The sequence below is a fragment of the Amblyomma mixtum genome, chromosome 2 (genome assembly GCF_055824585.1).
Source record: "Amblyomma mixtum isolate Tamu chromosome 2, ASM5582458v1, whole genome shotgun sequence".
NCBI classification, from domain to species: domain Eukaryota; kingdom Metazoa; phylum Arthropoda; class Arachnida; order Ixodida; family Ixodidae; genus Amblyomma; species Amblyomma mixtum.
In genome coordinates, this window is record NC_143013.1 from 78,856,479 (window position 1) to 78,877,656 (window position 21,178).

The following is a 21,178-nucleotide window of genomic DNA, read 5'->3' on the forward strand; positions in this document are numbered from 1 at the left end:
AAACAAAATAGTAACTTCAACCACAGACAGTGTGTGAAAAATGCTCTAACACACACAGGACAGTGGTAGATAAGAGAGTAGGGAAGATGGAATTATGGACATAACAAAATGAACTAGGGGCAGGAGAGAAGCCTCAGTCTACTTAATTCCCTCCATCACGCTTGGGACAAGTGCGTTTCTGGTGGCGACTTTCTTTTCATTTAATTTGAAGACTTGCCTTGTGGCATAAAAGTGATGCCTTTCAAAGCTTCGACCTAGTTTGGTTGTTGCATCTAACCAGCAGTCGCTTGATCGAGTTCCATACTCCTCAGCTCAATATAGTATGAGAAGCAAATCTTTTTCACAATTTTCACTGCCACCATCACTTCACATAGCTAATGTAAAATTTCTTTTAACTGAACATCGCCTTTTTATTTATGATGCAAGATTTGAGCACCACCAATTTTTCATGACAGCACAACACAAGCTCGAAGCAGTAAGGAAAAATTTAACACACTCAAAGCTTCTATTTATGTGTATATATGCTGAGACACAAAACCTGCAAGACCAACTGTTAAACATTTACTGCTGCGCACCTGGCCAAAGGTAAAGTAGATTACCCCAACCTAACCCATTTTTGCACAAATCCAAAATGAGAGCACACGGCCCTTTCAGGCAAGCCCACCTCATGCATCTGGACCTGGTTTCTGCTGAAGACGACTATCTTGAGGCCCTCGACTACAGCCACTATGGCAACACCTAGCAGAGGCAGGGTCTGCAGCAACACGCAAAAGGAGCCAACCCAAGGAGACCAGTAGTGGTAGAAGAGTGACAGTGACTCAGGCGAGAACATGGCCAGGTGGCCGGACCGCATGAAGGCGATCGACAGCATCTGAAAGTAAAAAGGCACACATGAGCAAAGCTTGCTACATTGGCACAAAATTACAATTTCTTTGTGTTTGCTCTTAAGAACATTAGCCTAAATTAACTCATCCTTTCGGCCTGAAGAAAATGCTTGTTGCGTCACAGTGCACAGCAAGAAAAAAAAAAAGGATTCCAAGTCAACCGTGCACATATCAGGAACTAGTATACTATAATGTGTTAATTATGGCTCTTCATCATGATGATATGTACTTTAAGCGTTTTTGCCAGTTATGTATGTGAAATTGAAAATTCTCTGTTCAAATGTACGAGCTGACCAGGGCATTCAATAACAAACTCTTCGCATCTCTGTCCTGCGACCCCTGTATTGTGTAAAGCTGCTGCTAAGCTGTCACTTATTTGGGAACATAAAGGAACATGGTGAAGAGTGATAGTGAATGAGGCTACTTTAATGAAGTAGTGGTAGAGTCAAACCCAGGAACCCATTGTGCATGAAAGAAAAAGAGATTGGGCTGGCACATCAATGCACCCACAAAACAAAATATGATCTTGCATGCAACAAAAGCTATGTTTCAGTTGGTAACGCACACAAGTCCAAGTGAAGCAAGCGTAACAGTCTTCACAATTTGTGCACTGACACTTTCAAGCAATGCTCACAGTTGCCCTGGCTATTAACCTGAGCTGTCACTGACTGCTGAACAAGCTTGTTGCTAGGTGTTAGCAGTGGAACAGCTAAGAAGTTTAGTAAGTCAGTTTTCTTTGTTTCACTGTGAACTGATGTTAAACTACATTTTGCTAGCTTCAGGCTTAGCAGCTGCATTTCAAGAAATCATATTGAGAGTGCAGAAATATCATCATGCAGATTTTCAGATGCGCACAGCCATGGCTCATACTGCATCCATAGACTGACCCTACTGCCAAAACATTTGGCGATTAAAAGTGAGGACAGCAAATTGCAGCTACTAGCAAATTTATTGAAGAATCTGCTGGCATCCCTGAACATAAGTTGCCTCTTGAGAAGAGGCAAACTTTTACTTAAATGCAAAAGCTATGGCACGCAAAATCAAAAGGTTTCAAACCATATATGAAACAAACTTGTAAGCTAATAACTAAAACAAAATACTGAAGTGCATACTTCAATACCTTGTACAAAGGTGTTAATTGTCTGTAGATCTGTCTACAGCACTTTTTCAAAGTTTAATATCTATATGTTACTGCTACTTCAACCTGCCAGAAAATGGGCAGCAGCCTTTGTGAAACAGGTATTTAGCAGCTTTTTGTGACTTGCCCTCACATGCTAAATAAATTGAACTTAATTGAATACTTGCCAAAAATGCGATAGGCAGCAGGACATTCCAGTGGAAAGTCAGCAGTGGCAGGTAAATAGACTTGGACCTTTCCTTCTGCACAATCATCTTGACTAGCTTGTCAGTTCCAAATGGTTTACCTGGATCAAAAAGTTATTACCGATTGTAACACCACTATTCAAATGTTTTTTTAAGGTCTTCAGCATGGTTAGAAAGCAGAACTTACCTTGTATAAATAGCACGACTATGAGCATGATGAAGTACAGTGCAACAATCCACCAAAGTGATCCCAGCCACACGTCCAGAAAGAGCATGAGATGCAAAGTTGCCTGTGGAAGAGTGCAGCATTAATTTAGGTGCACAGTGGTCTGTTCACAATAACACGTATGGCAGTTGATGTCTGTGAATGATTCGCTTTGTATACAATACGCAGTAGTACTTACATCAGTGGCAAAGAAAAGCCCGAGAAGAAACCCCACAGCACAGGTGATGAAGGTGACTATCGTCTTCCATTTGGTGAAGAACTTTGGTCGTATATACACCACAGCATCCACGATGCAGTTCCAGATGCATATCTGCAACGAATGAGAAATGGAAGCATATTTTGGTGCTGCCATGTCACATAGCCAAATTTTTTTATACTATTGTTGTAATGGTTAAGGCCCAAGAATTCCTGCAGTGAAAAATTTTCAATTACGTGACCTGAGAACAAAAAATGCGCAGTACCCTGAGAAAATCATGAAACAAATAAATATACAGTCTAGCCCGTTTATAACGAAGCCACTTATAGCGAAATAGCGGTTATAACGAAGGGATTTCAATTTCCCATTCCCATTTTTGCATTTTCAATACATTTTGGATCCGGTTTTAACGAAGTAAATAAGAGCGCGTCAGCGGATATAACGAAGAGATTTAATACCAACCGAAAAATAATCTGCCAATCAACACATTTTTGCGTCCTTGAGGCGATTTTTTCCGCGAAAATAAGAGCAAAATTCGGCTGACGGAGTCCTTTCGTGGCGTCGTCTGCTCTCCTGCGGAGCGAAAGGTTGCTTCACTGCATCGCATGGCACGCCGGTCTCGTGTTGCGCCGTCCTTGAACGGCGTCACGGCGTAGAGCGGTAGAGCACGCCGCGCAGGGGAAAAATGTAAAAAAGAACAGACAATTTTTTTTTTTTCGATGACGTCGCAGAGAGCGGCCGTCTTGGCCAATCTCGGTTCTCTATTTCTCCCAGGCAGTCGGCGCCACGGCTGGACTGCAGTCTGCAGGAGGTGTGGCAGCGCGCGCTTTGTTTTATGTCGGTGCCACGGTGCGCAAGGCAGGGAGAAAGCGCGCCAGCATTGTGCATGTTGGAAGCGTGGCTCATTTTTATCGTTATCGCGGATCGTTGTATGCTGTTTATAAGGACAGAGTTATTCGACTTGATCTAGCTGGTGAACGGACAACTGAGCGTTGTTTTGTTTTCGTAGTCCGCATATTACGAAATAGCAGATATAGCGAAGTGATTTCCGATTCCCGCCGACTTCGTTATAACCGGGCTAGACTGTATAACCAATTTTATAATTGGTTTTAAAATGCCTTGCATGCGTTCATTAAAATCGAAGGAAGCTGCTGATTGACTCAATGTTCTCACAGCATCTGAATGATCTGTAGATGGTGCTTGGTGCTCAGTTCCGCGCCTACTAAGAAGTACATGCCCGCGCATCGACGGCCCAGGGCTGTCAAGAGGTTGGCTTTTTTCGTGGCTCTTGAGCTATGTGGGTGAGCCAGCTTTAGGTACCTCGAAGAACAGAGAAAATCATTTTCTCTATTTTCGTACCTTGGTTCCGAATATAACGCCGGGTGCGTCCGGAAGTAGATGAGTGAAGAAAAAAAAAAACAAGTAGTATATTTTTGGAACACGGTAATACTGCTTGTTGAGCGCTCGCTTTCTCAAGTGGTTGGCGGAGCAAGTATGTTGAGACGTCAGCAAAACTTGGTTACCGGGTTCTAGAGTTCAATATAGTTTACATGATTAAATTACTCACATTTCCATTCTGCCCTTTCTACTGACGTCCGCCAGAACAATCATGTAAAAAGAAGTAAATATGGCTGCTAACACATAATTGTACGAAAAATGCTGAAATTTGCGATTTTTCTTGGCATTCCGGAAAACTATATGGGCGTTACTGAAGGTGAGCTCGCGGTACTGCGATAACGAATATAGCCATTTTAATTTAAGCGTGGCTCCTAAGTTGAGCATTAAAGCACTGTTTGTTCGTATATTAATTGTATTTTGTTAGTCAATGGAACAGTTTGCCATGCTATGCATCTCATTCTGAAATTCGGTCCCTTCTTTCAGAGGTACCGTTACCCACTCCATTTAAGTCAAAATTTTTTAATTGGAGGATGGAGCATCTGCAGCTAATTTTTGGGGATCCTTACTTAATTTCAGGGTGGTAATGTGGAGACAGAAATTCAATTTGACTTGCAGTTGATTTTGGTGAAGTCAGATGACATTTAAAAAAAGGACTAGAAACTTGAAATACAAATATTGTATTACAACCACTGCAGTACTGCTACAAAAGTATACCAAAAAAGAGTAATCGCTTGTAACTTTTAAACCCGAATTACGCAATGTTCTCGGTGCTCCAGATCCCACTCGCCTCGCTAGCTTGTTTGGTGCTCTGCCTCGCACATTGTGTGAGCTACTAAGAAGCTGAAAAGAAAGCATAAGAATGACCCCTACTACACCCTGGAAAACCATTTCAAACTCAAACTACTGTACAGTTGTGACATCGCTGCATCACCATAAGTGAGACACCGAGATTTTCGAAACTGTCTGGACAAAATGCTTGTGGGCTCTCGAAATAAGAACTGCTCAATCACTCGAACGTTCCTACTGCAAGCAGAGCGGATGCCTTAGCGCGTCTTTGTACGCGGCCTAAAAGTAGTCAGTGGAGAAGTTGCGTGTATATCTCGACGCACCTGCTGTCCCAGCCCGAGCGCGGCGAGCATGACGAAGAAGCAGATGGGCCAGAAGGGCGAGATGCTCCGGCCCCCCTCGGCGGACAGAGCGGCGGGGAACACCTCGACGGCGAAGCGCGTCACCTGGTAGCCGCTGAGCAGGTTGTGTTTGCGCGGACCCTGCAGCAGCACGCCGGCCAGCAGGTTCACGGGCACCGACTGGGCCATCGGCGGCCACGAACCGTTCACAGACTGCAGGAACCGCACCGTCGTCTCCTCCTCTGTACGGGCGTTGTTGCGGCGGAGAAATAAAGAAAAGGGCACTGTTAGGGACTGTCAAACCCATATAATATCCAGCTTTATTGCGCGTCGATTGTACGTCGAGAGCAGAGCTTAAACGACAGCCGGGACGCGGCCGGAATATCCGCAACGCCATATTTACTTCGTGTCTGCCAGTTGTACAACAAACCAATATCGGGGACAAAAGTCTCCAGGACGCTCGGAGAGAGAGTTAGGCACATAAATGCTATACGTTTTTCGGCGATCACGTCATTTCACTACCACAGATTACAGGACGCGAGTTTGACTTTCACTTCCGCAAGTGTGAATGATAGAGCTGTCGGCTTCGTCTGCGGCTCACGCGTCCTACAGACTTTTGTCCCCGACTGCACAGGCGGCCCCAGTAAGAAAGGGAAAAAGCACACGAGTACGAATTATCTAGTTACTTCTGCAATTACACTGAAGTTGAAAATGTCTGGTGGGCATTACCCGCCCTGTAGAAAACTACAACAAAGGAATTAGTGAGCTCTAAACTTGTACTTACGGAGTAATCACTGATTGAATGCGGATAACGTGTTCCCTTTAATATTGGTACTACTGTGTGCCCATTCGCGCGTAGAAATTTTACGGGATGATTTATCGCTTATTTCAGACACACAAAATGAATTAATACCATGTCTTGTACAGTGATAACTGCAGTGACATTTTTTGGAGGACTGAGGTACTTTTTTATTAGAGTCAGCCAGTACCTATAGGTTTTAGTATGACCTCACCAGGAGACGCGCTCTAAGGGAATAATAGTAACGCATCCCGTTTCGGTAGATAGCCAACGATTCTGAATTCTAAAGAGTTCAGCAGCTTAACTAAAACTGACGTAGTATGTCCCCATCGGCAAATGCAATGTTCGGGGACGAAGCTTTTCTCCCAGTGCAGCTAGCGAGGTTAGAAATTGATAAACAATTTCGCAATCCTGAAGAGGTGGTTGTCGACCGGGCAGGCTGCAATAAACAGCGTTCGCTACCTAGAATACGCCCCAAAAACTTATTTCTAAGACAACAGACGACTAGTAATGTTTCCTCGACAAAAAATCTGCACCCTGAGACTGACTTTCGCCTAGGAACGGCTAACTAAAAAAACTGCACGCTGTAGATTGCCAACTGCAGGCGTCTTGCTAGAACTACTAGAACTGCTTCGCATCCTCTCTCTCCGTGTGCATGTGTGTGTGCATGTGTGCGAGTGTGTGTGTGCGCGTGCGTTCGTGCGTGCATGCATATTTTTCAGAAACACCGATTCCAACCTTTCGCCACAACTCTGGAAGGGTGTGATGTCACGTTGTTAACAAATGACAGCTGTCGCGTGAGAAGTGTTCGTAGTGCCAATACTTTTCAAATATATGTAATTTTATGCTTATCAACTTCGCAGAGACAAGTTGTTTCCCAGCAATGGCATTGCTTGGGGCTTAGATTCTGAATTAAAATAGTTCAAAACGACACAAGACAGGCCTTTCCAGAAGCTGGCTTCTCAGCAGCAACACCTATTGTGTGGCGAAGCCGGCTTTCAGGCGGTAAAGTGGCTACAGGAATGTATCAGACTGGGGAAGGCACTGCTCAGTCAGTGCATGTTTTGCATTCTGTGTCATGCCTAATTATTGACACAAGGGTTGTCTATTTCTTTTATAATTTCTTAACGATGGAAAGGAGGGGTGCAGATGATACAGCAACGACACCAGAGAAGCGAGAAACGGAGAGAACATGGGGGAGAGAAGAACAGGTAGAAAGGTTAACCAGAAAATTCCATTTGGCTACCCTCACTGGGGTAAAGGGAAGAGCGGATATAGAGGGCAATTAGAAAAAAAAATAGGCGAGTTAAAAATAGAAGATATGCAGCGCACATCTTTGGCTCGCCACAAACTACCAACCTCCAGGAACTGACAGCAGCTCATGTCCAGGTTTTGAGTTGGAGTTTCTTAGCGGGAGCACTTAAAGAACTGCGGCTACTAGGCACTCTAGCCCGAAAGCATTTTACAACACAGCGGTAACGTGACAGATAGGCCCGCTTGGGAAAATGAAAAGTCTACTCACCAAACGACGAGCTGACTAGAATCATTCCGTGCGTGTGCAAGAGGTGCGCTACGCTGCTGAAGAGCATTGCGACCAATACGAGCACAGTGCAGACCAGCACTGTCACGCAGATCATGTTCCTGTGGGCAGAGAGAGAACGAGAGTGAGAGGGATGGGAGAGGAGCGAGAGAAACGCCGCGCGTTAGGGTGGTCAAGAAGCATACTGTTACTTCATCTCACAACTACCATTCAATTGGCTTGCGCTCTCCCAGTACGGTTATTATAGTAAGATACATTTGTGTCTTGACTAACTGCTCGATAAGAGGCTGCTCTAACAAGAACAGAAGGCTTGGCGAGTTGGCACACTATGGCTATTGGTATAGCGCGATAAAAGGCGTCACGACGGGAGTCATTTTTTAAAAGCCCCATGTGGCCGAAATGCGTCTTCAGTCATAAAATTCGCCCATTGGCTGGAGGGAAATGACGTCATCGGGCCTGGATGAAAGTGACGTCACCACACCACAGTGCTCCCATTGGCCGGAGGGAAGTGGCGTCACCAGACCGGAAATGACGTCACTTTCGGCAACCAACGCACAATGGAATTAGGTGCCCCTGTGATTTTTTTTTTCTCTATCGCCTTATAACAAGTTGTGAAGTAGATGGAAGAAAAATTACTATGGCTCAGTTGCGGCTTCGAACTCGCTTTGAAGGCGAGGTAAAAGAAAGCAAATGTAATTTTTTTGCGGCGCTATCGTTGCAATAGATGCCATAAAAACGACGAAAGTCTATCGAGTACTCATTTTCTGTACCACTGGTGTTTAGAAACTATGGATAAATCTCGTAAAAAAGATAAAGATCATATCTTTGTCGTCGCGGCGAAAGTTCTCTTTTGTTTCAAAAAAAAAAAGCCTACCCCGTCATGATATATGTCACGCACACAACACTCAACTTTGGAAGGACAGAAATAAATAAGGGATGTGTATGTTTACCTTGTAATGTTGCTCGAAAACTTGTTGCGACTGTTCACGTGTAAAGCCAGGGCACCAAATAGGCCCCAGGTTATGAACACCTCACGTGCTGCGACCACCCATGACTGAAACACACAAAAAAGAAAGAAAATTTTAAGCTTTCGTGGTATTTGCTAATATTTTTGCGCCATTTGGTGATTCATTGTCGCGCTTTGACACCCTTTCCAAATAAAAAATTTGAAACCCGCAGAAGTTACTCTTACAGGCAACTTCACAAGCCTACACATCGCAAGCTTAGACATCATGAAAAAAAAATTATTCTGCAAACGAGGCAACGGGAGCTAACATAACGAACTTGACAGACATGTTCGCCATGGAACGATGTCCATTGTTTTAAACGTAAAACCAGCTTCCAGGAACTTAAATTTGTAAATTACTTCCCGCATGCATAGCATAAGGGAAGCCTTAATGCAATTCTGCCGCGATCATCGACGTGGCAGTTTTGCTGTGTTTTTTTTTTCCTTCTTTACTTTTATTGCTCAGCCTTCATAATATTCAGGGATAAGCAACAGAACTCCGCATACGCTCTCACAAACGCTACCTACACATAAAACACAGTCATGTCCGGGCTCACAAAACCCCGAGGTCAAAATACGTGCGCATGCAGTGTCAAAGGAAAAATAATCGCCGCCTTCCGACTATTAACGCAGATTCTGCGCACAATCGTCCGTAGGGGCAAGAACACCGACCCCCTTTGTAAAGAACAATCCTAACACCTGTCTAATGCTTCCGTTGTCGGTTTCCATACATCGCTCAATGCCGGCACAGCAGCAGCGACAGCAGCAGAACACTGCAACCGGCACCCACCAATCCTCGTTTCGAAGGGCAGATAGACAGTCACGCGCGCTGGAATGCAACGCACTGCAACAGTATACGCGTATGCCCGCTTGCAATTCCATTCCGTCCGCATTCAACCGTGCACGCGTGTATCCGCAATCCGGGAAACCTATCTGCACCGCCGCTCAGCGAAAGCGCGCGGGGCTATAGGCGGCCAAACGGCCAATTTGGCGCAACGCGGCGCAATCCGCGGGGCCCCGAGACGCGGCGCGGCTCCGCGCAACCGTTGCTCTCACGATTGAGCGGGAGCACGGCTGTGCGGCGCTCGCAGTCATTGTGATTCGCGGCGGTTTCAAGGCTGCATGCTCTCTGGGCGGCCGGCAGTTGCCCTTTCTTTCTCCCTTTCTCTTTCCATTCTTCCGACCGCGCAAGAGCATTCGGCTGTCCTTCCGCCGGGGCGAGCGAGTTGGGCTGCGCGTTTGCAAGCGGATAAGCTGTTCGCCGGGCATTGCTTGCTTCCTGCTAGCTGCTAGCGCAATCGTGAGCAACCCTTTGATTTTGACAGCGACGCACAGCTAGTAGCGCACGTTCCTGCCGTCGCGCCCGCCACTGTGCACCGACTGCCTCGTACGCCAGTTGTATTTCTCCTCAATAAACGCGAAGGTGACATCAAACGAGGCGAGAATTCTAGCGACATTGCCTACCTGCACTTCTTTTTCGGGGCTTATGTAATACCGCGTAGTGAGGACGAACGTGCTATCGCAGTTCAGTTTCCTAAGTGTCAGCCTTCGACAGCCCGTACGACAGCCCGTACGACAGCCCGTACGACAGCCCGTACGACATCCCGTACGACATCCCGTACGACAGCCCGTACGACAGCCCGTACGACAGCCCGTACGACAGCCCGTACGACAGCCCGCGAAACTGACACCGTCGTGTCCGTGAAATAATTATTTTTTTTTCTTACCAGTGCTAGACATCTCACAGGCAAAATAAACTTTCTTTTCCAATACACCCGTGACACACCAGAGAGGCTGAAACGCGTGGACGGCACTTACGTTGGTGTCGGACAGGACGCCTCTCCAGTCGGCCTTGAAGAGGGCCGATATTCCGCCGCCCCACTGCTCCGTCATGCGGATAGTGATGAACACAAGCAGGCACATGGACAGAATGCCCAGGATGGCCAGGATCTGGAACGCATGTCGAAGGACGAATGAAAATGAGGGTACGCGGACGAGGAGGCACAAGGACAAGCGAACAGATGAGAATTTGGGTCACAGAGCAAAAGCGTCATGTAAAGGAACGAACACTGCGCTTCGTGTGCGACAATTCCGTTCCCGTCCAGCCTTTGCGTTGTCTTATAGCTGGTTAGTTCAATGCGAACCAAACGGCCCATGAAAGCGATGGCGTACACATGGCTTCACCGCACGGTTTGCCTACTGTGCAGAGAAGGCATACAGAGATCTAACAGCTTTACGATGACCAGGAATAAGTGGCGAAACAAAAAAAAAATAAAATGAATGACTCACCTCCATCACGGCACAGCGGTCTGAATTAAAACGCTCGACGGCTCCGCGCTTTTTGGCGCCCAAAGATAGTACCACGCAGGATGATGTGAGGCAAGGCACTACCACATCCGAAAGACTCGTATTGAAACCACAGGCTAGCCCTCTCTGGCACGTTTTAATGCATCTCGGTATTGTATTCACTCGAGTTAAAGCGTCTGACGTCACTGAAATCTGTGACAAACAATGGGCGTGGCCGTTTCTGTCCAACGTGGCCAAGGTCATTGTGCAAATTGTTTAGGTCTGTCACACGTACGCGCATAATAAGGAGAGGTTAAGTGGCGAGACGCATTATGAACAGTAACGGTTGTACAATACTTCGAGAAGCATCCTACCGGCAGTAGGCAAGTCATGGTTGTGTTAATGGCTTTGATGAAGTCATCATCACCATCATCATAAGCCTGACTACTCCCACTGCAGGGCAAAGGCCTTTCCTATGTCTCTCCAGTTAACTCTGTCCTTTGCCGGCTGCGGCCACCGTATCCCCGGAAACTTTGACATGCTCACCTTTCCAAAGGACTTGAGACCTCGGCTAAGAGCTATGAACACGAGGAGCCAGATGATGCCCAGGTTGAAGGCCAGCTCGAACTTGAGGTCTCCGAGGGCATTCGCCTGTGGCGAGACCCTCCGGTCCAAGACACGGCCGCTGCGCGACGGACGAATAAGTGAGAAGTTAATAACTTTCCTTCAGATCAGAAGGATCATCGTATATTTGTGCTACCTAAGCCTCCGTTCTATTTCTTTCAATCTTTCATCGAAATTAATTGCCTTGCCTGCCAAGAAAGGCTGTCATGCTGATAATGCGAACACTTAGAGAACACCTACTGGAAATAGGAGGCTGTCGTCCAGCCCAAGAACTCTGGAGACGAAGCATTGTTCTTGTAGCACCCTGCAGTAGAGGAAAGCATACTCTTAGCAAGGCTATTATAATCCTTCACTACTACAGCACAGCTCGTTAGATGAGGTAGAAATCATTAGGGTTTTTAAGGTGTGTATTGTTAAGTGTCTACATGTTACAAATTGTACGGATGAATACTCGTATCACAATGAAATACCTGGAAGACTGATTCCTTAGCATCCTCTCCAAGCCGGCAAACAGGTTATACGTGCTGTGCATTGACTGGCTAACTAGGCTGCATATAGGTACCCATTTACTTAAGCGGCCCATGAACACAACTCAACAACTCAGTGTTAGCTAAGATTGCAAGAGACTGTGGTTTGAATTTCACCCGTACGTCCTATTCTTCTAGAAGTAGCCCCTCTTCGCTCAGTGTGGGACATTAAACACCCCAATACAAATGGGCAGAGAAAGACAAGAATTCGAACTCTGCAGTTATAAGAATAAGAATGGGCAAAGAACCGATAAAATCTGGGGCACGTACCGCAGTTCAGGAGGGGAAATTATGCTTAGAGGTAAAAGACAATTTTTTTTTCGTGCATTCTAAGCTCTTTTCAGAGGATAATTTTGCTGAAAGGCAGATATGCTGTGCTTCACGAAACCCTAAAACCAGTACACTGCGCACTCTACAGCGCATCGAAGCGCGCTTAGTTACCTCCAGAGGCGAACCGGGCCTGACAGATGGACCACCGGTAGGCATCCCGGGCTTTGATGAAGGAGTCCCGGAAGTAGAAGAAGAGCCACGACACCGGTACGGCCAGGTACACGCCGCACACCATGTACACCATCACCAGTGCCACGCCCACCCCTAACGGGAGAGAGAGATAAGGAGAAACGTTATCTTTACACATGTGTGTAGAGAATCCATTACTCCGTGGTCTCAGTTATGGCGCTCGGCTGCAGACTCGAAAAAGCGGGTTCGATCCCGGCCGCAGCGGTCGCATTTCGATGGAGGTGAAACGCTAGAGGCCCGTGTACCGTGCGATCTCAGTGCACGTTCAACATCCCCAGGTAGCCGAAATTATCCGTAGCCCCCCACTACGGCGTCCCTCATAGCCTGAGTTGCTTTGGGACGCTGAACCCCATGAAATCAAGCCAATCAATTATGACAGCCCGTAATGGTTATGAGAACAACTGTTATCTGTTGAGATGAGAGGAAAGCTGTACGATCGAGTTGCGCACAGTTCGTGGTGACTTCACAGCGGTCGAAAGTTGATCCGTGCACCATAATCGGAGAACAGGCTTGAGGTTAAGTGATTTGAAACACGTAGGCGTTAACAAAAGTAAACAACAGAATATTTTAACAAAAGGTGGCAGAACGAGCCCAAAGATGTTTTTTTTTTCTTTTTTTCAAGCGTGAACATCGTAGAAATCTAAAAGGTGTTCACTCGGGTGAGCTAAGCAAACACTACAGCCAATGTAAAAAATTGCGCCTCTCCCGTAACCGAGAGTAGAGTAAGCATGAAATGTTTACGGGCCTAATACAGGCCCCATTGCTCGGCTCAAGCAGCTGTGACGGTGGCGGCATTGAAATCCAGGACGATGCAGAAGCGTACGCGGGCACGACGAGACGCAGGCCTGACAAGAATGTACAGGGTGGTCCACTCTAAGTGCGAACACAGCTCCGCGTGGCCGCGCTCCGCGGAGCGCCAGCGGATCCGGCGCGTTCGCGCATCGAAGCAAAGCCGCGCAGGCTCACAGGGGCCCGGGGGAGGAGCTTCGTGTCGTCTGCTACCGCGCTGGCGCGCACCTCGCTTGCACCTCGCTTGAGGTGCGCGCAGGCGCAGCGCTGTAGCAGACGACACGAAGCTCCTGCCCCGGGCCCCTGTGCGCCTGCGCGGCTTTGCTTCGATGCGCGAAGCCCCTAAGAGATCACGTATGACAACGAAGCGTATCGTGGCATTTATGTGCTTTTCGCGCGCGTTATTAGAAATCGGAAATTATAATTCCGTGCATTATCAAATGCACAGCTCGAGTGATATCTTGATGAACATTGAGAAGACACTTGCAGCAGTTATTTTTTGTGACTCGTTTGGAGAGCAACCGGCGCTTGTATGCCGGTCCCGTAGGAGGGCGTAGAGAGTCTCGTTGAAACTCGTTAAATCTCGTACGGTGCCCGCATGTTCTCGTTTCAGTGCCCGGATGTTGGCTCTCGGTCTCGGCGTGACGTCACCACACTGCCGACAACGGGAGCTAAAAGCATTTCATGCTTAAAACTGCACACCTGCCTTTGAAAGAACGGCCGTTCTACGCAAGTGCCGCGACACCACCACAGGGGCGATAGTAGAAGCTCTAGCAATATCAAGATTCTCTGATAAATGTATCAGCAAGCCATCCGTACAACTGAGCAAAAAAGAGCTGATCTTTGTAAGCGCCCATGAGCATGTCAATGAATGGAGGGAAGGTTACGGACCAACGAGACAATTGTGCCACGGGAACGTGAGTTGTTGTTTTCCAGTGTTGTCACGGAACCGGGCCTATATAAGCGAGTTCAAGGCAATAAAAGATGTTGTCATTCAGCGGCCTATGTTTGTGTCAATCTTTCTTGTCCGTGTTCTGACCGCGCTGTAGTCGTCAATAGATTTTTTGAGTTAGAATAGCGCTTTTTTCGGCATAGCATTGTCAGCGGTATATTACATCAGAATACAGCTAAGAGGTGCTATAACTAGCAAGCTGATTAACTAATATTTAATAGTGAACTTTTAACTATTACTGTTAGGCTCCTTAATTACTAAGTGGCATGTAGCCCACCGTAAGTAATATCCATATCAGTTTCTAGAATTTCGAAAACGCAGTTACCCTCGGCGCTATGGGCCAACAAAAGTCTGGCTATATTGCGCCAAAATACATGCGCTTTCGAGAAGCTTACAGGTAAACCAGCCTCTCCAGTGCACGTAACTCGTACTGTTCTAATTAAATAAAAACATATCCTTAAAAATTGTGCAATGTCTTAAGTGAAACACCCTGTATGTCTATCACTTGTACTAGCATGGCGTCTCTCACTTGACACCACGTGCACGTGCACGTGTCGTTGACTAACTCAATTCCCTCCTCTTTTAGAGAAGGGAAGCCTGCCAAGTGTCTACCTGAACAACTATAAGATAAGCAGCGATTGGTCCGCAGCTTACACGAAAGAAAGCAGGGACGCGGGCGTACCTTTGAAGGCTGGCGATATGTACCACATGTCGAGGATTCCGCTGCCCAAGTACTGGCCCAGAGACATTTGCAGATACAGGAAGGGCACGCCGAACACGGCCGACAGCACGAAGAACTGGAGCACGAAGCATGCTGCGAAAGCACAGACGGCAATGGCATAGATTCAAATGTGATCCCAGGTGGAAAGTTTGGACGCAGCACACTTCTGGTCACTTAGTTTTGGTTAAGCTATTAGGAAAAAAATATCTATGAGCGTGCGTGAATGCTCTGGGCGCTGGTATTTGAACCGGGGGATTGGGTCACAAAACAAGTTCGCTACAATAAATTCGTTCCAGGGCACATATGCATTCCTCCAACTTTTGCTGAGCACCGTATCTGGACAACATTTCTATTGGAAAGCAAGATAACGCTGGAGTTTTAGGTTATGACTCACTATGTGGACGCCGATGGCGACGCCTTTTATCTCAAAGTCCCTCATGCAACTAGTTATTGCCGAGAAGATAACTTAAGACCATAGCAACGAAAGACAACACCAAACAGGCACTGTCTTTTTCCGGGAGTTTCGAGCAAGTGAGATGTCGTACATTGAGCGTTCACCCGAATACAAGAACGTATACGTACCTTTATAAATATGCACCAGGAGTGAAAACCTGGTGACGCTGAAGAGCCCGAAGATGCTGAAGAATGAGGCGAACACGGAGAACAGGTCATGCGACCAGAGTCCGTGAGCAGCGCGCCGGCTCTCATCGTCGGTAGTGGCTGCGGGCCGCGCGGCGTCGCCTGCCCCGCCTGACGCCTCCTCCCGAGGCCTGGTCGTTTCTTGCACGCTGCGCAGAGGACCCGGGGAATGCACAACACGCGTGAAGAGGAGGTCACCCACCGGAGAACTGAGACACCATTCGCGGGTGTCCACGTGAAAGACCATGGTTCGCATCATCTCCTAATTGGAAAACGGGAATAAATACGGCGCAGAGAAACGTCATCGAAATCGCGACCCGCTGACCGACTCTCGATGTTATACAAATGCGCATTCTTGTTTTGGAAAGTCCCGCCGATAAGGCAGAGAAGTTTGTACGCGTAAACGGTAGCTGCGGGTTGTTGTTGTGTGATATGGTCGTGTGCAAGAGTCACCCAGAAAGGGAAACGCAGGTCTGCTTTGTGCCCGCTAAGGCGTACATTATGCGTTGTTTACGCTGGCGCCGCTGAACGGGTTCACCGTAGCAGCGATAACTGCGGCCGTGAAGTCGAACCGCGAGTGACAAACACTAGAGCGCCGGATAACGTAACTTGTTTGTTTAGTGTAGCTACAACGCCATATATCAGCGGCGTTGTTGGCAAAGACTGAGGAGGAGGCGTACCGGGGAGGAGATAAGGAGACTTAATGCAGAAGGCAAAAGGCAAAGAGAGGGGGGGGGGGGGGTGCTGTAGATAAAGACGATAAGCAGGAGTGAGTCGCAAAGCAAGCGAAGAAGGGGGCCTGACGGCCGATAATCTTCGCTTGCAATACAAAGTGCGCGCATAACTAAACCTAGTCGAAGCCCGCTGTCCACGTCATTCGTAACGAGTCAGTCGGGAATTTGTATAATTACAGCAGCGCTTCCTGTATGGTTACGTATAAGGGCTTTACTGCCCTGGTAGCTCAGCAAGAATTTATCCCGGCCGCTGCCTAGTCCTTTTCCGCGTCTGCGGCTCTCGTGGCGATGGGATAATACGCAGCTTCGATGTACAAATTAGTGCGTTGCTGCGTCTGTCTTCCAAATGCTCGTCTTCTATCGGCAAAAGTAATATTACTTAAGCTTAACGCACGAATAAGGATGATGGCAGTGTGCCCGAAAAAAGCTCAAATTTAGCAATAGTTTTTCTCACCAAACCATGCATCTTTATAGCTGACGTGAGTTTAGATCATAACTTTTCTTTAAGAACGCCTAGTGCCGATTTCTGTCATCAACAGACGATCTCTATGCCTTTATTTAGCTGTTCTGCTCTTAGAAGAAATAACGTCTGGCTCCTCAGTGAAGACCCTTAGAACCAAGCGGTTATCCTTGTAAGCACTTGCTTCCTGCGAATGATGATCGGAACTGTGGTCTACCAGAAAAGTAAAGAGTGTTGCACATTGTTTGCCGAGATTCTGCAACGCCAGTCTTCAATGCCACCACTGCGACCGAGGTTGGATACCGCGACCTCATCAGCGCAGATCAGTCCAACACCTCAGAAGGACTTAAAGGCAGGCTATATGCTTATTATTAATGGCTCTTTAACATTAAAATAACAAAAGAAGGAAAGATGTTGCTAGCCGCGGCATCTGCCATCGATACCAGAAGCACCTGGTCTGCGGCTAGCGTGAGAAAGGACAGAAAGAGGACACGGTTCAGAAAGTGGGAAAGCTTACTCACAGGGCAAACACCGAGGTGCCCGTTTCCTTCGTCCACCTCGGTGTTTGTCCTGTCAGTACGCTTCACGATTTTCCGTAAGAACCCCCTGTGCCAGCTAGCTAGCGTCCTTACCTGGTGGAGTCGCTGCTGGTGCGGTCCGTGAACGAACTCTCGGTGGCCAGCGAGCCGCTTTCAAGCGAGGCCTGCCTCGCGGCCGCACCCTGCGGCCCGGCTGTCGGCGGTGGTGTCGAGGGAAGCGGCACGTCGGAGACCAGCGGCTCGGACGACAGCCGCGTGCCAGAGATGTGGAAGACGTCGGGGCGCAGCGGCTGCAGGGCTCCCACGGCGTCGATGGGCGCCGCAGCCGCTGCCGTGGGGCTGCTGCCAGCTGACGACGCCGACGCCTCATCGGGGTTGCCCATCGGCGGCCTCCTCCTGTTCACTGGTGCGACCACGACGACGACGGCCCGCTCCCTGGTGCTTCTGTTTCGCTCATTGGCTCACCTGCCAGACGACCAGAACGGGAAGAGAAGAAGGGGTGATGAGCGTGCGTGACCCGGTAGAGAGCGAAGCGCCCTTTTACGTTGTGCAATCATAGCCGCCGGGAATTAGTGGGCGCCCTCGGAGCCAACTTCCTGCTCTTGGCGACCGGCTCGTGCGCGAGTGACGAAAGAGAAAACGCTTTATGGCAATCGAAGGTTGTTCCTCTACCTCAATCAGATTGCGATTGCATTTCAATCGTCGAAGTGATACGTGCTTGCGTGCATGACCTCTGGGCGGGCATGCACCACTTCGCGTTTCGTCATCTCTGTGTCATGCCAGGCATACTGGCGCAGAAACATCTCCGGTCAAGATTAAAGGATGCGTATTTGTTATCCAATCGTCTGTCACGCAGCGAACGTCACGAATGGAAGGTGACCGGCCGTAGCTTTTGGAGCTCTGGAATAAGGTCAGGTCGCCTGGGGTGAGGTTTCCGGGTAGATGGGGGAGGGACCGGCAAGGCAAAAAAAAAAAAATCGAACGCACAAAACTGCGACTGCGTTCATAGCTTGCATGTTAATTCTGTGCTCCAAGTGTGTATGTTAACTTGATTATAGTTGTGCGCTGGAAGATCCAGGTGCTAAAAGACAAACCTTCGCATTGCACACTCAGAAACACGCAGTTGTATCACAGAACCTGGCGGCTAGCAAGTGATAGTGTTATCATTCGCCTAATCACGAAGAGGAGGCCGCCGCGGTGGCTCAGTGGAAATGGTGCTCGGCTGCTGACCCGAAAGACGCGGGTTCGATCCCGGCCGCGGCGGTCGAATTTCGATGGTCAAAATTCTTGAGGCCCATGTACTGTGCGATATCAGTGCACGTTAAAGAACCCCAGGTGGTCGAAATTTCCGGAGCCCTTCACTACGGCGTCTCTCATAGCCCGGGTCGCTTTGGAACGTTAAACCCCATAAACCATAACCATAATAACGAAGCGGATTGGTTTGGTGCATGCGGTTCGACGTCCCAAAGCGACTCAGGCTATGAGAGACGCCGTAGTGAAGGGCTCCGGAAATTTCGACCACCTCGGGTTCTTTAACGTGCACTGGCATCGCACAGTACAGGGGCTTATAATATTTCGCCTCCATCGAAATTCGACCGCAGCGGCAGGGATCGAACCCGCGTCTTTTGGCTCAGCAGCGGAGTGCCATAACCACTGAGCCACCGCGGCGGCTAATCACGGAGAGGAGAAAGTAAGTTAGAACTTAATTCGCAGAAAAAACTGCCCATAATCAATCATACCACAGCGAAGTTAATGCGCCCGCAGTGAAAGTGTTGTAGACGAGACTCCATCGAGGTTCTTGAAGATACTTGATGCACTGACCACATCCATGACGAGGGCAGACACAGACATCTGCACACTTCTCTAGGGCGCTCGAACGGTGCAATGAGTATTGTACTACAGCGTCATTTACGAGTGTTCTAGGGCTCGAAGCACCGTTCTTTGCCGAGCTCTAGTTTATTCACTGTCAAATTGCGACCTGCATGATAAATGCATGCCTATGCTAACAACCATGCAAGCTTCTTCAGTTCTGTAGTAAATCAACAAAATTTGAATGAATCAGCCTCTATTTGCGAGCCGGACTAGCATTTATGATTATCTGGTAAGAATGCGAAAAAAAGTGCTGGTTAATGATGGTATACAGGTTGAAAATAATAAGGATATTTACCTAGACATTTTTAGCAAGGCCGCAACGGTTTGGATTCTAACCGATTAGTTAATGCTGCAGACGACATTCGCGTTTCTCAGAACCTAATTTCCGCGCAGGACAAATGCGACAAAGCACGAAGTGCGATTAAATAGTCTAAGTATGTCGTGTGCTGACATTTTAAGAACTCAGTGAGAAATGCATTATCTGCTGCATCCTCCGCTCTTTCCCCTTCCCCCATTTCTTTTTCTTTGTTGTTTTGGGGATTATGAAATTTTTAATGCATTGCTCTCTCAACGCTTTCATGGGGAAAAATACAAGTCAACGCCCGTTCAACACACTCGATCGATATCAGAGTATACTGCGCGACCTTGACTCTGTGTCAAGGTTTGTGCACCGTGTGATTACCGTTGCACTTACGTTAGTGCCCAGCTCATGCGAACAACTAAGTTTTAAAACAACACAGAGGAATTTGCTTTCCAGTTTCTTCCCCGCATAAGACAAGTGTATTTCGTTCGAAAACCTCTCGAAGCTCTGTTCGCATTCCAAGGCCCTAAATTAGAAACTAAGAAAAAAAGAGGTTTTCGCTACCCACTTTAGAAAAAGTAATACATCACAGCGTTTTAGTGCAAGCGCTAGAAATATAAGTGTTATTTGATTAGCTAAGGCAAGCTTTCTTTACAGTCTTTCAACTTACAGAGTCATGCATAAAGAAACAAAACCATCGTATAAAAGTGGGAGCCGAAGCCACGGGCCCCATAACAAGAAAAGCGAAAGCAATACCGAGATAATTTTTCTGTTATTCTAGGAGCAAAGCGTCAACAATCACTTGAACTCTGTTACTTCGCAAAGTCATGTATGAAAAACCAAAATAACTGCAATAAAAATGGACTCGGCAGTCACTCGCCTACAACGAAAAAAGCGAAAGTGATTACAAATGGCTAAATAACATGAAATTTCTTTTTTTTTTCGTTCTCCTCGCAATAAAGCGTTAACAGTCATTTCAAATTGTTTACATTCCACTTTACGCGACCACAAGCTCGTCCCAACGCAAACGTGTCTGTCGGCAGCTCCTCGTCGACTATTAAAGAGCTGCGACATAAGGAAGGTATAAATAAACACAGTACACACGCTACGATACGATACGATTCGATACGGTACGGTACAATTCAATACGATACGATGCGATGCGATGCGATGCGACGCGACGCTTAGGAGGAAAAACATATCGCACGAAGTAACGCATTCATGTCAACCGCGCTTCTCAGACAGGAAGCAGTTGAGAAATCGCAGTCAACAAGCATAAACGCGAGTACTATACGAAGTGAAAAGAGTTCGAACTCACGGCGAACGTAGCGTTGTTACAAATCGTATCCGCTGGGGCTACGCTCTTCCTTCCTGGTGCGTCGTTGTAATCCGAATGAACCACAGGCTACGACAGCCGGTCGTAACGGGACTACGAGATTCAAGCGGGCCCGAAAGTCACGCGCGCAAACCACAACCACCATTGCTCTCAGCGGAGCTCGTCCCACCCCCGAGCGAGTTCGAAACCGGCGCCGCTGTCGGCGTCGCTCTCATAAGTGCTCGGTCTCCGCCACAAACAGCTGCTGTTGGGCTCGGCGAGGAGGTGTAGTGACGGTCGCGAGGGACCCCACAAGCATTCCGCGGACACGAGACAACAATGGGTCCTCGCCGCAAACCGGGGGGAGAGGATGAGGAGCCATTTCGCCGGGAACGCCGCGC

At 47.8% G+C, this 21,178-nt stretch overlaps 1 protein-coding gene across 3 annotated transcripts in view; it reads right to left on the reverse strand.

Moving 5' to 3' along the window:
• Positions 1–21,178, reverse strand: part of bdg (sodium-dependent transporter bedraggled) — a 178,688-nt gene that overhangs the window by 4,103 nt on the left and 153,407 nt on the right. For 2 of the 3 annotated variants that reach the window (XM_089571939.1, XM_089571938.1), the window contains 14 exons: positions 17,383–17,754; positions 15,500–15,705; positions 14,879–15,010; positions 12,378–12,530; positions 11,650–11,713; positions 11,332–11,470; positions 10,318–10,449; positions 8,444–8,547; positions 7,476–7,594; positions 5,137–5,396; positions 2,612–2,743; positions 2,395–2,497; positions 2,190–2,308; positions 665–871 (listed from right to left, as the gene is read on the reverse strand). In XM_089571939.1, the coding sequence (XP_089428065.1) occupies positions 665–871; positions 2,190–2,308; positions 2,395–2,497; positions 2,612–2,743; positions 5,137–5,396; positions 7,476–7,594; positions 8,444–8,547; positions 10,318–10,449; positions 11,332–11,470; positions 11,650–11,713; positions 12,378–12,530; positions 14,879–15,010; positions 15,500–15,705; positions 17,383–17,672 (2,160 nt within the window). In that variant the 5' untranslated portion in view covers positions 17,673–17,754. Of the gene's footprint in view, positions 1–664; positions 872–2,189; positions 2,309–2,394; positions 2,498–2,611; positions 2,744–5,136; positions 5,397–7,475; positions 7,595–8,443; positions 8,548–10,317; positions 10,450–11,331; positions 11,471–11,649; positions 11,714–12,377; positions 12,531–14,878; positions 15,011–15,499; positions 15,706–17,382; positions 17,755–20,780; positions 21,020–21,178 lie in introns of those variants that run through there. The other variant, XM_089571940.1, reaches the window with a different exon arrangement.